General features: G+C 41.5%; 1 protein-coding gene across 1 annotated transcript; it reads right to left on the bottom strand.

Moving 5' to 3' along the window:
* Nucleotides 1-1,401: 1,401 nt before the first annotated feature.
* Nucleotides 1,402-4,436, bottom strand: lysmd1 (LysM, putative peptidoglycan-binding, domain containing 1). Its single transcript, XM_080858192.1, has 3 exons — nt 3,476-4,436; nt 2,888-3,201; nt 1,402-2,738 (listed from the first exon to the last, which is right to left on the bottom strand). The coding sequence occupies exons 1-3, from the start codon at nt 3,647-3,649 to the stop codon at nt 2,555-2,557; spliced, it is 672 nt and encodes a 223-aa protein (XP_080714318.1). The 5' UTR covers nt 3,650-4,436; the 3' UTR covers nt 1,402-2,554.
* Between the last annotated feature and the right edge of the window lie 12,358 nt (nt 4,437-16,794).

The following is a 16,794-nucleotide window of genomic DNA, read 5'->3' as shown; positions in this document are numbered from 1 at the left end:
CTGTTGTTTGTTTGCTTGGTCTTCGTACACAGTGGAATCTCCGTCCTCCACTTATCACATGGAGGTTATTTACAATTAGCTTTTCAAAATACAAATAATTCTTGCAGCCCATTCTAAATATATATGAGCTCCTTACTGTAAGTTACATAAGTGAAAACTGACATTATGAAGTCAAAGACAAAATATATTAAATACAAAATTACCAGTTACGTTCACACAGACATGGAGTAATGTATGAACCTACACTGCCATCTAGTGGTTGGCGTTAACACTGCATAGCCCCTCAGAACTGAGTTCAGCCTTCCATGTTAATCCAAACCTCCAAACTGTCATGTTCTCTAAGAATCCACAAATGTTGCTTCTTTCCTTCAGAACGATAGCTCCTGACATGGAACTGGATAACAGTTCACTTGCAATGTCAAGGTCACTACTTCCAATACAACATTTTAAACTGAACTCTTTGTAGCTTGGTTATCCTGAAACAAAATGGGTCTAAAACACAGTTGAATAGGAACTGTCAGCAAACCAATAAACAAATGGAAATGAATTGTGGATAAACATTTTACCTAGTAGTACACATAAAACTTTTAAATAAATTATCAATGTTTCTCCATTCTGATTCATTTTTGTCATTACGCACAAGGATAAATGGGATGTTAGATCGTGAAAAAGGCTTATAAAGTATAAATCTACCCCCCCGGTACATTTACATTGCATTGGATTGAATCATTTAGCAGTCACTTTTGTCCAAAGCAACGTACAAGGGAGAGAGCAGTCAAGCTACGGGCAATAGAGACCTAGTGTAACAATAAATACTATTTTACATTAGAAGAAGAAAAAATGGCAGGAATGTACCTGCTGTAAGAGCAAGTTAAGTACTAGTAGAAGTGCAAGTTAGGAAGGGACAGCCTTGATCACATTCAGAAATAGAGCACTACTGTATTATCTATGATGCATGATGAAGCCTACAGGCTACAGAACAATCTAGCACCACTAAGTTTTCTGTTATGCTTATGTTAACTTATTTTTTATATTATTGTATTATTATAGTTAGATTCTAATATGTAGGCACTCTGAGGTTCTTTTGAATGAAAAGTGCGTTGAAAATAAAATTAATTATTATTATTTATATTATTAGAACATACCATTTGCATTTTGTCTTTATCAACAGTAATTTAAAGGTGCAAACAGGAAAGAGCTGAGATTTACATAGATAACATCTACTTTCTGAAAGAGCTAAATGTAGTGTCTATCTCAGAATTAAGTTTTAGCTTTTGTAAATATATACAGTATATACGCAGGAATATGTACAAATGCATTCATTTGACCAAAAGAATACAACTTTTCAAGTATACAACACCATGTTTATTTAGTGTATTTTGAAACATTTGTTTTGCACAGGTATGTAAACATATTCCCAGCTACTAAATACTTGGCTCTGCCTTTACACGGTAAAGTGCCAGCACAGGGATATCAAGAGATGGGTCCACATTATAACACCCCTTTGGCAATCTCTCTTAGCTTACTTAAGTAATGAACCATGTCATTGCACTTTTGAAAATATTTCAATACTCCATGTTACGGGGCAAAAACACTCATCTCTCAGAAGTGCATAATCCCTTTTAGAGTTTGTGTTGACACAGGGAGAAACCTATGTTGAGGAAAACATTTTTGCACGTAACGATTTTTTTCCAGTGTATAGGAAACAAACACAAAATGTTTGGCTACTAGTATACCCTCTGCATCTATCATTTCCATGAAGTTACAGATAAGACATACGCATTATGATCGTTCTAACAAATTCATATTAAATGACAAGCTTATTCCAACCAACAATAATAGCAGTTCCTTCTTGCCAAGAATCATAATTGGGCTTTTCACAATCCATAGATGAAGTAATGGGAAAAATTAGAGAATGAATGCCAGTAGTGTTGGCAGACTTCCACTCAATGAAGTGAACACAGTGTAATTGACTCCATCTAACAGTGATCTTTGGAGAGCAATTGATGGGCTACCTAAAATTACATTAATAATAGCTTCATGTATTTTCAGACACTAAATGTTACTTATGTCAACCCAGTATCTGTTGCCACAACATCAACATGTTTGTGAACACACACAAAGGTAGAAGGCTACTTGTCTTATGCGGTTATCAACATGGAACAAAGTACTTGAATAATAAATTAAGTTTTTATTTCACAGTATCTTAACAAAGAGGTAGTGACACTACCAGTTTGCATTCTCAAAGATAATTGTTTGTGCTTAGGATCTACAGTATATATCAAAACTATGATTCATTTGACACCAAGAAAACTTCTAACTACCAAGGGTACCATAAACCATCAAAATTCTTCCCTACATTAAGCCCTGAATGAACTCTTAGTGCAAGATAGAATCTAAATGAAATGCTACTTAATAACCCCCCTTCCCCAACAAAGTCAGTGTTATAACAGCTAATGTACGCTTGTGACCAACATCATTTCACTGCAAAATGCACCCTTAATGCGTGATGACAAACACAAAGACAAAAAAAAAAAAACAATACAGTGAAAGATCAAAGCTGAAAGATCTCATCTTCTCTCTCCCGAAGTTTCTTGGTGCGTCTAGTGATTGTGAGTGGAACCGCCCCTGTCATGGCCTGAGACAGACACTCATGTGAAGAGGCTGCCCTGCCAAGAGAAGACGAGACCTTGCTCCTCAGCACTCTGCCTGTATGAAGTGCGTCTTCCGTAGCAAACCTAGAAGGCACAAATACATTGACTTTGCTGGTTTGCCTTTGGTTATTGTGAAAAAGCAGTGTCATTAGTTCTGTATGTGTTTCCATATTTGGTTATACACGCCACGCAAACACAAAATCAAACTCAGACCAATATAGTGGGCTACTTACATTTTCTCTTCTCTGCACGTCTTTGCGGCTGCCTGTTTTGACTGGGTGATCAAACTGTCAATGCGTTTCAAATAATCCATTGGTGAGAGATCTGTGCCGTTAAAGTCTGTATCTGAATCTTTCTGTGCGGTTCCATTCTCAACTGGATCCTCTGTGGGCGTACTGTCTCCTTGACTTGTTTCCTCATCGGAGGTCCCATCCCCATTACTGAACAGGCCCGAATCCAGCTCTGACAGTACAGGGATGGAGAGAGACTTCTTGAGGAATATGGAGTCATTTGTGTACAGCCTGTTGACTCTTTTAATTTGTTCCATCTAAAACACAGAAATATATTCCATTATGTGTTGCCTCAGCAGCTGGCCTCTATGTTTGTTTGGTATCCTAATGTGTACGTACATTGCAACAGCTCTGTTCATCATTACATGCGTTAATTAAAATAAAAACGTCATTACATTTTAACACAATGGGCAGGTACAATTGCCCCACTTTTAGTAAACAAGCGAAAAAGTGCTTCAGTAGTTGTTCAAGTAACTGTACCTGTCTTACAACTGGTACATTTAACTGAGAAAAACCTTCACCGCTACTTACAGAAACGCCATACTTCAAAGCCAGCCCTTGAAGTGTCTCTCCGGGTTGAACTTGATGGTCAATTCGCCTTTGACGTACAGGTGACAGCGAAGAATTCACTATACTCCCGTAGGATCTTGCCCGGTGTCCGCCGAGGAGGCCACGAGCCCCATTTGGAGGACGGTCCGACGACATTAGCCAAGCCGGTGTAACGTTTGCTAGCTGTCCTAGCCGCCTGACCGGAGTTAAGAAGGTTTAAACCGTGTGGGATGTAACTAGCTATGGTTGCAAAATTACTTTATAGGAAACGTTAGCTGTCCTCTGTAGCTTTTCATTCGCTAGTCAATTTGTCTACCAAGATATACAATAAGTCCTTCATGTTTAGCTGACAATGCTGATTAACTTGTTAGCAAGTTCTGACTGTACGCGAAGGAAGGTGAAGTCAACGTCACTGTTTACTTTGGACAGAGAGAGAGTATTAAAACAGATAGTGATTTTCCGCCTCACTGGTTGAACCCTAAACGTTGTTGGCCAAGCAAGAATGTTTCACGTTAACGTAAACACAACAAATAAATGCATCTTGAGTTAGGATAGCAAACAAGCTAGCGTTAACGTAACTTATCTAAAAATACTGTCTGGTTCGAAGAAATGTGCCCTACGAGCTACCGACCCGGTCTTGCGCGACGTTCTTAACACTAGTGCTTTTCAAGTTAATCTTCCTATCTCACTAGCAAGAAAACACGTAACGTTAACCCATTACAACCATATGATCAACGGATGACAACGTTAAATCTTTAAGCAAACCCTGGCCTCAGGTCTCGGACAGTCCAGGGCCAGCTAAATTAAGGATACTTTTCATTATTCTTCGATAGCTTGGTACAGCTTGCTTTAGTCAACAAGAAACATGTATGATTCCAATAACTTGTTGAGCTAACTGTACAACTGTATAAACTAGGATATCTACAGCGGCTTAAGTTTTTAGTTACCGTCTCGTGGATCCAAGCACACAGTGGTCTCGCTCGCTACATTAATTCCCTGACAGTCAGCCATGTGATGATCCAACCATTTCGGAGGAGGGGCTTAAGCTTCACAACAAGTTTCCTTCAAATGTATAATGAGAACTCTCTGGTTTAGCAAAATGTGTACAGTTCCGCTGAGGCGATGGAATGGTTATTTGGCAGCACATAAAGAGATCGCTTGTACTTTATGACTGTAGATATAACTTCTATTTACAAAATAAAAGTCTCCGGTCACACCTTCAGCCATCCCTGGTAGTCTAGTGGTTAGGATTCGGCGCTCTCACCGCCGCGGCCCGGGTTCGATTCCCGGTCAGGGAAAGACTGTTTTGTACCCGTCACATCTATATATGGACTGTCTATTAAAATCCATGCAACCATCTTTGTAACACCAGATTGCAAATCAGACAGGAAGTGTGCTTCCATCCGGAAGTAGAAAGGTTAAAGAAAAAAACAGCTCTCAAAAAATTGGGGTACCTTTCAGTGGGAAATTCAACCTGACACTACATCACACAAGCCATCAAATAACCTATTATTTACTTATTTTTCCTACTGGATGTCGGTCCCTGTGTACCATGCCTAACTCACTCTTACTGTGCACATTTCTGCACTATGCCCAAATAGATTACTACTTAGTACTTCTCCCTGGGTCTCCTAATTCACTTAAGTTTGATTGTTGTTCTTCAATGGCACGTCCTTTAGGATAAAAGTAATGAGAAAATATAAAAGTATGTTTAGGTTGCTGGTCAGTAGCCTCAAATGCCGCCTAGTACTGTTATTCTGTCCTCGACCTGGGTTTCCTCTTAGCAGAATTAGAAAGCTAGCTTACACTTTTCCTTATGAATAAAGATAAAAAATACGACCTGATTTTCTTGAGCTTACTTGGTTCACCCTCAGCAATTACTCATACAAATTTGACGTTGTAAAACTGGAACAGACAAAACAAAGAGATACATAAATACCACGTAAAACAATGTGGCACAAGGATAGCATGACACAGAGAGCTAGCATAGTTTAGCTGCTATTTTCTAGCTGCGAATTCTCGTCATTTATAAACATAAATTTAACACACTTTTGAAATTGTCTAAAAGGCATTTATACAACAACACAAAATATGCACTTACAGACCAATCATATCCTTAGCTCCCGCGTGGAAGAAGGTTCTTCGAGGAGGAATTCAGTTTAAAGCAACCCAGAGTGTTCTCTGGTGGTACAGGTCATAGACATGTATACATGTAGACATATATACATGTCTATGCTACAGGTACATCAACTCAAATGAAATGAACCAAGCCTGCGCGTCTTCCTCGTGTGGACTGTCCACTAGGTGGCAGTATTTCCTCATCTATAGCTACTAAAGCTACTAAATTTAGGTATGAATTTCTTAGAGAATGCAGAACAACTTTATTCATCCCACTACCGTGAAGAATCAGGAAGCTGCTAAGGACCCACCCATTAGCAAATGACAGCTATTCATATGATAAGGATATGGTGATTCAGTGATCTCCATTGGGTCATGGTGTGGCAAGATTACCTCCTGGGGTAGTGGGCCACCAAGACATTCTAGGGCCATTTGGTAATTTGGTCTTCGACTGAGGTGTCCCAGGTTTGTTCACACCAACTCTTCAATATGCATTTGTAGAGACACAGATTTAGGAATGGCACAGGACACTCTGAAATTATAAATATGTGGTAGTGAAACAAGACACACTTTCTGAATGCTAAACTAACATGTGTTTAGCCAACACCTATGTTTACAAGGCTCAGAAAATGCCGCCTGGTACTTTATTCATACCTGTAATCTCACTACTGTGAAGAATCAGAATAAAGAGCATTACAAAAGTACTCCGTTCTTCCTCTTTGATTGTTTTTCTTCAAATGGCACGCAGTTTTGGATAAAAGTAGCCTAATGAGTAAATGTTAATGTACTGTATGTTTAGATTGCTGGTCAGTAGCCTTTTATGGCGCCTAGCAGGCTACTTTATTCATAACTGTAATCCCACTACCATGAAGAATCAGAATAAAGGGCATTACAAAAGTACTCGGTTCTTCACGTTTGATTGTTGTTCTTCAATGGCACGTTGTTTTGGAAATAAGAAATGAGTAAATGTATGTTTAGGTTGCTGGTAAGTAGCCTTAATTGCCGCCTAGTTCTTTATTCATACCTGTAATCCCACTACCGTGAACAATCAGGATAAAAGGGCATTACCAAAGTACTCCATTCTTCTCGTAACACACATACGGTGATATGAAGTGTTGTCGTGGCCGAGTGGTTAAGGCGATGGACTAGAAATCCATTGGGATCTTCCCGCGCAGGTTCGAATCCTGCCGACAACGAATGTTTTCATTTTCTCACTCAAATTTCACATTCTAGGTACAATTATGAATGTAGTATTCCCAACTCACTGGAATGATAGTTAATTGATTGATTACACTTTGAATGGTCCTTCTTACAGTGTGGCGTCTTCTGCAGTACGTCCACTAGGTGTCAGAATTTACCTGTTTGATCATTTTGAAGCTGGTCGTGTGGAAACAGAAGTTGCCTCGCTTGTCCTCACGAAATGATGATGTCAGATGATCTGGACGAACTGCTAGAGTGCGATGTGTAGGCAAAGTTTTAGCCACACTCAATAAATACTTTAATGACAGGCACGAGAATATGGATAATGTCTCTAGTGGAATGGCAGCACGTGAGGTAGTTGGAATAATTTTGTCAGGTTAGAACACAAAATAGCACAGACAATTTCACAGACAATTTCAGCTGATTCGAATTGTAATTCAGCAAATATCCGGTTTATTTATACTATTTATCAAGTGGTTGACAAGATTTAAGTATCATGGTAAATATTGAAATAGAGTGGTGACCGTTAAGATTGCGATTGCACTGGGGCTTGAGGGGAGGAAGTCAATATAAACCCAGCAGACGCTGACGCTCTTGTATTGTGTTATCGATTGATGGCTGTGAAACTCATAGTGTAGCTCATACTGTGTATATGATCATGGGTAATATACCCTCAAAATGGCAAACCTATCTCCGTCATGGTTATTATTATTTTGGTTGGATGAAATAGTCAACAATAGTAGTAACAATCCACAACACAATTTCATCCTTATCCTACATAAACTATAGAATCTATTAAAAACACTATTAAAAGAAACATTTATTATTTTCTTTGGTGTTTTTTTCATAAACAGAAATGCAATGATGATTGCTGGGTGAAATGTATCTTGTTGTCCAATGTCAAGTCTCTATTTGATCATGTGACGAGACCACATACATACTATATTAGAACAAATTCTGAACGTCAAGACCGACAAGCTGGGAAACAGTAGACGGCTCAGGAGGGGAAGAAAGGAAAAAAGACAGAAAAAGGGAAAAGGAGGGAAAAAAGAAGGAAGGGATTTTATATGGCGTAATCCTCCATGACTGAAGTTTTTTAATGTTGGTACTTCTGTTTTTATATGCATATGACGGAATACCCCAAGGGTTCTTCAGATTCGAGTCCCACCGTTAGCAGAAATCGAGGTGTGCATTATCCTACGTCAAAGTTAATTTTTGTATTGGAAATCACAATTTGTTTGCATATTACTTTTGATTAACCTTATCTTAGTGAGATATTGATAATTCTACTGCAAGTTCATGTATAGTAATGTGTGAGGTACTTAAATGGTTTCACAAAACATTTGTGTTCTTGTTAGTACATCCTTCTGTCCACAAAACACAAAAAAAACAAAGGCAAAATATTCATTTTTGTTGTAAACAAACTTTTATTTTCAATCCACAATTAAACAACAACTATAACAGAAAACATATACAGAACTATAAACAGAAATTAAAGTGTCCAGTGTCCATGCCTCTGGGAGGGGGGAAACAACAATATGCATTATACAATTATATACTGCCTCTACAGAGGGGCATGATATAATGCCCTTGTATTGGTTGTGTTCAGTCTTCGCTGTCCTGAACTGCCCACAATTCTTGCTTGTGTTGTGCAGTACATTCCCGGTCTGATTTCGGACTGGAACAAGATCGGCAGAGGAGAGGCTGGCACCCAGAGCCTGTGGATCGGCACCCAGCACAGGGTGGAGCAGGGAAGAGCTCCCACTGGTGGCGCGACCCTCACAGCCGCCGGTGGCGCGACTGCGGACGATGCCTTCCTTTTCACCTGTGCCTGGCCCATGGTGCTGTCAGACGGTTGGAACTGGTGAACTGGTTCTGGTTAGGGGGGTGCAGACGGTGGGCGCACATTAGCAGGGAGGAGAGGGTCAGTCGCCACAGGCAAGCGGCTGAGCAGGTCCAGTCCCTGCATCACCACCACGTTATCCTGCCTCTTCACCCTCTTGTTGTGCCACTGAATCAGGGTGGTGTGGCTCTCGTACACCAGCTGCAGGGTGGTCTGCTGCAAAACAGCCCCATTAGCCAGGATGCGCCACCTGATTCTCCTGTAGTCATCCAGGATGAGTATCTATCTGGACAGAGAGAGAGAACACAGCAGCCTGTGAGAAAAGACACAACACATATGCAAGTGTGAATATGTATGACAGGGCACAGGGAATGTAGCAAGACAATAAATATTCCTGACCTTCTGGTTGGTGAGGGCCAGAGAGGGCTGGTTCCTCAGCACTACCAGATACTCCACCAAGCTGTCAACTCCGTCCATGCCTGGCACGCCACAAAGATGAGCCAAACATTTTGAAAACAGAGATGTGGGACAAAATGCCGATACAGTGATTTTATTTCTTTACACACAATTTTGAATTTACATCTGGAGAGGCTGGGACACCTGGCTGCAGCATGGTGGAAGCAGTCAGGGAGGAGGCAGCAGCCGTCAGGGTTTGTCTCCCCAATTTCCTGCAGCAGTCGCTCAATAAGGCTGATAGTGGCCTCCACGCCGCACATCCTACAAACGGCAGTACTGGCTCAGCTCCTTCTTACTTATTCTTCTGTCCACCAGAAGATCAGTCAGGGCTAGCACACCCTCCTGCCTGAGCTGCTCCCTCGTCATCTGCCGCAGCAGAGCAAGGTCCCCTGCATCCCACTCAAAGTTGCATTCAGACAGGCAGCCCATGAAGGTGGGGTAGAGCATCGGTGGTGCCGGCGACAGCCAGCCTCCTCATGAAGTGTCTGATGTCTAGCCGTATGTGGAGGTCTGGCCCACTCCTCAAACCTGGTCTGCAGCTTGCAGAGGATCTGGAGACCCTTATTGAGCGGCTGCTGCAGGAACTGGCTAATATTGTCATAGCTATGTGCACTGTAAACCCAAACAGTTCTTCTAACTTATTACAGTGCATGAAATGCCCTGTATTGTTATTCCTAGGCTTCTTCTTCTTATTATTATTATTACAGTGCATGAAATGCCCTGTATTGTTATTCCTAGGCTTCTTCTTCTTCTTCTTCTTATTCTTGTTACCTTTTTCTGCGATTAATTCAGCCCGAACCGCTTAACGTAGAAACTTCATTCAAACTTTGTCGCGTAGGTCTTGTAAACGACACTTATGCTATGTATTTTTCACTTTTCTAAACTTTATACTTTTTAAGATATTAAACAAAAACGAATATACATTTCTCCCATTGACTTACATTGGGCCATTATGACATCATAATAGGGTCTTTAAACTGGCTTGCACCTGTGCTTTACTGACAGCTGCGCCAAATCAAAGGAACCTCTTCTCTCTCTGTCCCTCTCAATTTAACTGTAACTAGAAACATTAAGACACCATCCATTCTCAATTTTTTTTTCTCTCCATCTTTCTCTCTCAGTCTACTTTCTCTCACACTCAATCTCTCTTCTTCACTCCATTTTTATCTCCTTTTTTCAATATTTTCACTCTCTTTTTCTCTTTCACTCTTCTTTCCTTCTTCCACTCATCTTTCCTTCTTCCACTCTTCTTTCCTTCTTTCACTTTTCTTTCCTTTCTTCATCTCCTTTCTTCTTTCACTCTTCTTTCCTTTTCTTCTTTCCTTCTTCAACTATTATTTCCTTCTTTCACTCTTCTTTCCTTTCTTCACTCTTCTTTCTTTTCTTCTTTCCTTCTTTCACTCTTCTTAGCTTCATCCTCTCTTCTCTCCTTTCTTCACTCTTCTATCCTTTCTTCTTTCCTTCTTCCACTCTTCTTTCCTTCTTTCACTCTTCTTTCTTTTCTTCTTCCTTTCCTAACTTTTGCATTTCATGCACTGGTATTTCCTTCAGGAAATGCATTTTCTAATTCTTGTTACCTTTTTCTGTGATTAATTCAGCCCGAACCGCTTAACGTAGAAACTTCATTCGAACTTTGTCGCGTAGGTCTTGTAAACGACACTTATGCTATGTATTTTTCACTTTTCTAAACTTTATACTTTTTAAGATATTAAAGAAAAATGAATATACATTTCTCCCATTGACTTACATTGGGCCATTATGACATCATAATAGGGTCTTTAAACTGGCTTGCACCTGTGCTTTACTGACACCTGCACCAAATCCAAGGAACCTCTTCTCTCTCTGTCCCTCTCAATTTAACTGTAACTAGGAACATTAAGACACCATCCATTCTCAATTTTTTTTCTCTCCATCTCTCCATCTTTCTCTCTCAGTCAACTTTCTCTCACACTCAATCTCTCTTCTTCACTCCATTTTTATCTCCTTTTTTCAATATTTTCACTCTCTCTTTATCTCTTCATCCAGAGCCACTCTTGTTCACTCTTCTTTCCTTCTTCCACTCTTCTTTCCTTTCTTATTTTCTTCTTCCATTTTTCTTTCCTTCTTCCACTCTTCTTGCCTTTCTTTTTTCCTTCATCCACTCTTCTTTCCTTCTTACACTTTTCTTTCATTTCTTCACTCTTCTTTCCTTCTTACACTCTTCTTTCCTTCTTTCACTCTTCTTTCCTTGCTTCTTTCCTTCTTTCACTCTTCTTTCTTTTCTTATTTCCTTCTTCCACTCTTCTTTCCTTCCTTCACTCTTCTTTCCTTTCTTCTTTCATTATTTCACTCTTCTTTCTTTTCTTCTTTCCTTCTTCCACTCTTCTTTCCTTTCTTCACTCTTCTTTCTTTTCTTCTTTCCTTCTTCCACTCTTCTTTCCTTTCTTCTTTCCTTCTTTCACTCTTCTTTCTTTTCTTCTTCCTTTCTTAACCTTTGCATTTCATGCACTGGTATTTCCTTCAGGAAATGCATTTTCTAGTTAACATTATGAATTCAGTACTTAAAACCTGGTATTTAGTTGACCCAACTTAAAATCTATACGTTTTCTGAGCAAGTGAAGATGTTTTAATTGTATTGGAATGTATTTGTTTGAGTAAACATTGATAACTCATATTTTTTAAGTATCTGACGTCTTTGAGAACAGCATTGCAGAGTTCTTGTCAGAATGTAAAGAGGATTCTGAAGCTTCTGAAATCAATCTAGGCTACCTTTGAGATGCGCTAACAAGGGTCCGTGTAACGCTTTGCAGTGCATTGCTCCGCTTGCTCCACCCTCTGACACAAATCGATAATTGAGTTGACATTTCAATTTTTCATTTTTCCTGGTGTACTCTGCAAGTGATTAGTTGAATTTTTTTTAATGTTTGTAAATTTATAGTCGTACTTCTTCTGAAGGAAAATACCTTCATAAGACATTGGTAAATTGTATTTTTTGAATTTTAAATGTGTGCCTGGACTGGTCCATTGCCAATGAAGGGTAGGCTTGTATTAAGCCGCCCGCCGCAGACAGGCCGAGACCCGCCGCGACGGAGTTGGTAGGCTACTCGGTCTGCTCACACAGAACGGAGTCTGTGAAGCTCTGAGTGTTTCCCGGAGGTGTTGATTTCTCCCCCGGAGAGGAGAAAAAAACAAAGCACAGAGAGGGACGGGTCCGGCAGGTCTGGCAGGGACCGAAGTCCCTCCGCGCCTTACCTCGCCCGGCCGCCCTCGGCTTGGTAGTGGGTGGCAGCCCGAGTGCGAGACGCCTCACATCGTGCGCATACCGTTAATGATCCTTCCGCAGGTTCACCTACGGAAACCTTGTTACGACTTTTACTTCCTCTAGTCAAGTTTGATCGTCTTCTCGGCGCTCCGCCAGGGCATGGCTTAATCTTTGAGACAAGCATATTACTGGCAGGATCAACCAGGTGCGACAACTGGAGCAGAGCGGTGACCTCCCCGAAGGGAAGTCGCCACCCACGTGGGAGTGTTGTGCGAGCAGAGAGGTGTGGACCAACTCTGGGCAGAGAGGGTACCGGGAGGACTAGGAAAGTGCGTTACAAGGCAGACCGGGGGGTTGGGGCAGTGAGTAGCCGGAGCCAACACCGCCTTTCCCGCCGCGGCCACCTGCTTCGGACGGCTCGGGCAGACGGGGCGTCTGAGTCTCGCTAGAGAGGAGTTCGGCGCGGTGACAGAGAGCTCCGTGGAGCCCTCGGCGTCCCCGGCCTAGAGGCTGACCCGCGGTGGGGGGGAGGTGGGACCTGTCGCAGTGACAGGGTGCCTCCCCTGGCGGGTCACGGTTTCCAATCGGTCAATACAATCGGTCTGCTCATGACCACCCACCCAACCCCGCCCCACCCCACCTCATCCAAGCCTTCCCTCGTTGGCAATGGACCAGTCCAGGCACACATTTAAAATTCAAAAAATACATTTTACCAATTTCTTATGAAGGCATTTTCCTTCGGAAGAAATACGACTATAAATGTACAAACATAAAAAAAATAAACGAATCACTTGCAGAGTACACCAGGAAAAAATGAAAAATTGAAATGTCAACTCAATTATCGATTTGTGTCAGAAGGTGGAGCAAGCGGAGCAGCAATGCACTGCAAAGCGTTACACGGACATAACAAGTGTCATTTAACGCTGTTGAAATGTCTGTTGAAGGTTAAAAATAAAACCAATTTCACCTCAGTGCAACACTCTCAAATCATTGAAACTAGCCGAATTTATGAGACAACATCTCAATAACCAACATTTGCAATGCACAGATCAAGACCTCACATTGTCACGGGAAACCACACAGGAAACAACCACCATATCTGTGTTCGAGCAAAACGAGTAGCACACAAAGTTTGAACCATTATTTACTTAGATGTTATATACACCCGTATGCGATGTAAATTCGTATTTCGTAGGCCTATACATTTGAAATTCATGTTATTTACGGAATATCGGAGTTGACCTGTACGATCAAAGCGAAAGTTTCTAGCTTCGAAGTGGTAACTTTCCTGGAGATGACCACGCGAACACTTTCGTGCTAGCTAACTTCAAAGAACTCATTTTTGTTTGGTGAGTCATCCGGTGTGGCTGACTTTGACTTGAAACTTAATTTCAGTTTTGAGTTAAGGTAGGAAAAAGTTAAGTTCTCCAAGGCATTGCAGTTTGGTGGGCCATCCCGATTTCACTTCGGAGACATAGGCTATAGGCCTACTTTTATTCACTTTGTCTTGTTGGTGAGTCATCCGTAGTGCCATGGCAAGCACTCAGCAGTCTGCGGTCGATTTTATTAAAAAAGGACGTGCTCTTCTTGAGAAACGCTTACAGAATCTCTCTTTAGTTCTCAACAAACTGTGTGAAAACAATGTGCTGGATATACGACAAGTTTCTCATATTCAATCCTTCAATGAGCCATCTGATAGATCCAAACATTTGATAGACCTGGTGATCTGTAAAGGTGAGGCCGCCTGCTATGAACTTTTGAAGATTTTGGACTCAACCAGATCTAAGACCTTCCCAAGACCTGGACTACATAACCCAGATTTACATCACTGGATTAGCTGTTTTTCCTTTGGCGATGACGTGCTGACTCAAAGTGACGCTGGGAAAGGTAAGTAGGCTATTTAGATATAATTGTAGTTTCATCATCAGTTCGCATTGAAATGAAAATAATACTTCGTATACAGGAGCCTATAATGTATTTCAAGAAAGCCTACTCCCTGGTGTTAATATCTTTCACTTGATTACATGAATAATGTGGGGTTTGATTTGAGTTTGTGAAAAAGAGAAAACTTTAGATTTGGATGGATGGGTAGCCTATAGCACAGTGCCGTAAGGTAGTTAGGACGGGCCCCAGCCAAGGGGGTGCAACGGCGGTCTCTTGAACGTCCGCACAGGAGGCCATTTTAAGGACGGAATAGCTTCCGGGAGGGATCAGTGGTACGTTACCCAGCAAGCAAGCCTCCGCGGGCCCCCTCTGGGCTGGCACAAGGGCCCTGTGAGGGCTGCCCGCGCAGGGCCCGTAAGACTTTGCTCATTGGCAAAACGTTGGCCCCGCTGTGTTGGCCCTGCGTGGGCAGCCCTCACATAGCCCACAGAGCCCTCACATAGCCCTCACATAGCCCACACAGAGCCCTCACATAGCCCACAGAGCCCTCACATAGCCCACACAGAGCCCTCACATAGCCCACACAGAGCCCTCACATAGCCCACAGAGCCCTCACATAGCCCACACAGAGCCCTCACATAGCCCACACAGAGCCCTCACAAAGCCCACACAGAGCCCTCACATAGCCCACACAGAGCCCTCACATAGCCCACACAGAGCCCGCACTAATTTTTCACTTATTTATAGTGAATATTTTTATATTTTATATATATATATTCTTTTAAGGAAAAATATATTTATTCTGCAAATGCAAAATGGATGCATTTACAGCATTACTAACACTTGTCAGAAAATGTACAATAGACAAAAGGAATTCAAATTAATGACTTTATTAGATGCAAGTGTGTGTGTGTGTGTCTCTTTTAATCTTCTCCCCTCCTTGTGAGTTGCCTCTGGAAGCGCTCCTTCCGTCCTCCTCCTCTGTCTCGTGCATTCCTTAGCCATACCTTGATTTCCTCCTCTACCTCTTTATTTTTTGGGTTCTGCGGGCAACTTTTTCTAACAGCTTCTGCAAAGCAAAGAGCAAATAGGTATGAAACAACTAGAATGGTGTTGGGTAGAACGGTGTCTTTTTATATTTAATGTAATGTTTGTAATACTATAAAGGTAGCTTACCTGTTACGATGTGCCTTAATTTTGACGTTTGAAATGGCCACTTCCCATGAGTGCCACTCCAATTCATTAAGAGGGCCAAACCCTGCCCAAGCAGTGTCACCAGAATTCGCCTTGTTGCGACTTGGGCGTTGTGCCCACCAATGGTCGCCAGGTAATTGGTCTAACAGGAAGGGAAAAAACAGGAATCAAAAATAAATAATAATAACAATAATACGAATAATAATGACATGCACTGTTAAAAAGATTGGGTTCACAACAAAAGATTGTTTCAATGGCTCACTCTCTCTGACTATTCACATTGACATACCAAATTTCGGCGCCAAATTTCGTCCTCCATTTTGCCCTCCAGCATCTCCAGGTCCTGTGGGGTTTGGAGGGGTAATATTAAGCCCTCACGCCAAATGGCCCATCCCCCCCACGCCTGCCTTGCTGGAACTAAAAGGAAAAAGTTCAGGGTTAAGTTCCCCTGTGGTACAAATTAGACTGAATTATTTGTCAGCATGCTGCCTTCCCTTTTCCGTCGATCTCTAAATGTGAATTTATGAAAGAGTACACATTTCAGGGTTGCACCTCAGGACACTTCACCATAGTTGTTTTGTCTTTTGCTTAGGTGGTGGCCCATGTTTAACTTACCAGCAAGATCTGAAAAGGAAAGGAGTAGAAATTCTTCAAGAAAAATGGCGACACAGTATGAATTTTCTTAAAAATGAAACAAGAGAAAAAACATTCAAATACACACCACTGGTTTTAGACACAGATGCCAGTGAGGTTATCAAAATCAAGTGCAAGGCTCACAAGAAATCTCGCTCCAAAAAGTTGAAGACCTATATTCCAACAGACCGGAGGAATTTGTCCCCAGAGCATTTGCTGATGAACAATGAGAAGAAGATTCTACTCGTTGGTAAACCCGGAATTGGAAAAACAACAGTTGCCCAACAAGTTCTGAGGCTTTGGACTGAGCAGGAGGACAATCAGGGAAGCTATGTGTTCTACTTTGACGAACCTTTGATGCGAATCATGTCTCACTCTTCAGCTCCAACAACTCTTGCATCCCTTCTTTTTGACATGTATCTCCAACCTAAAGGGGGGAGAGATGAAATCTTGAGAGACATTGAGGAAAATTCTGAAAATGTCACCATTATTTTCGATGGCATAATGGATGTGATTGCCAACTCAGTGTTGACAAGGATCCTGGAGAAGAAGCTTTTGTGTGATGCCAAAATTGTGATCACATGTAGACCAGAGGCTGAAGCTTCTAGTATTCTCACTGACTGGCCATCCTACAGGGTGGAGGTTCACGGGTTCAATGCTGCCTCTATTCATGCATATTTTGAGTGGATGCTGGGTACAGAAAATAATGCAAAATGTAATGCCTTGAACAAC

Source organism: Sprattus sprattus, assembly GCF_963457725.1.
Source record: "Sprattus sprattus genome assembly, chromosome: 19".
Taxonomy (NCBI): Eukaryota; Metazoa; Chordata; class Actinopteri; order Clupeiformes; family Clupeidae; genus Sprattus; species Sprattus sprattus.
Note: the sequence above shows the minus strand (reverse complement) of the source record. Positions and strands in the feature narration are given on the sequence as shown.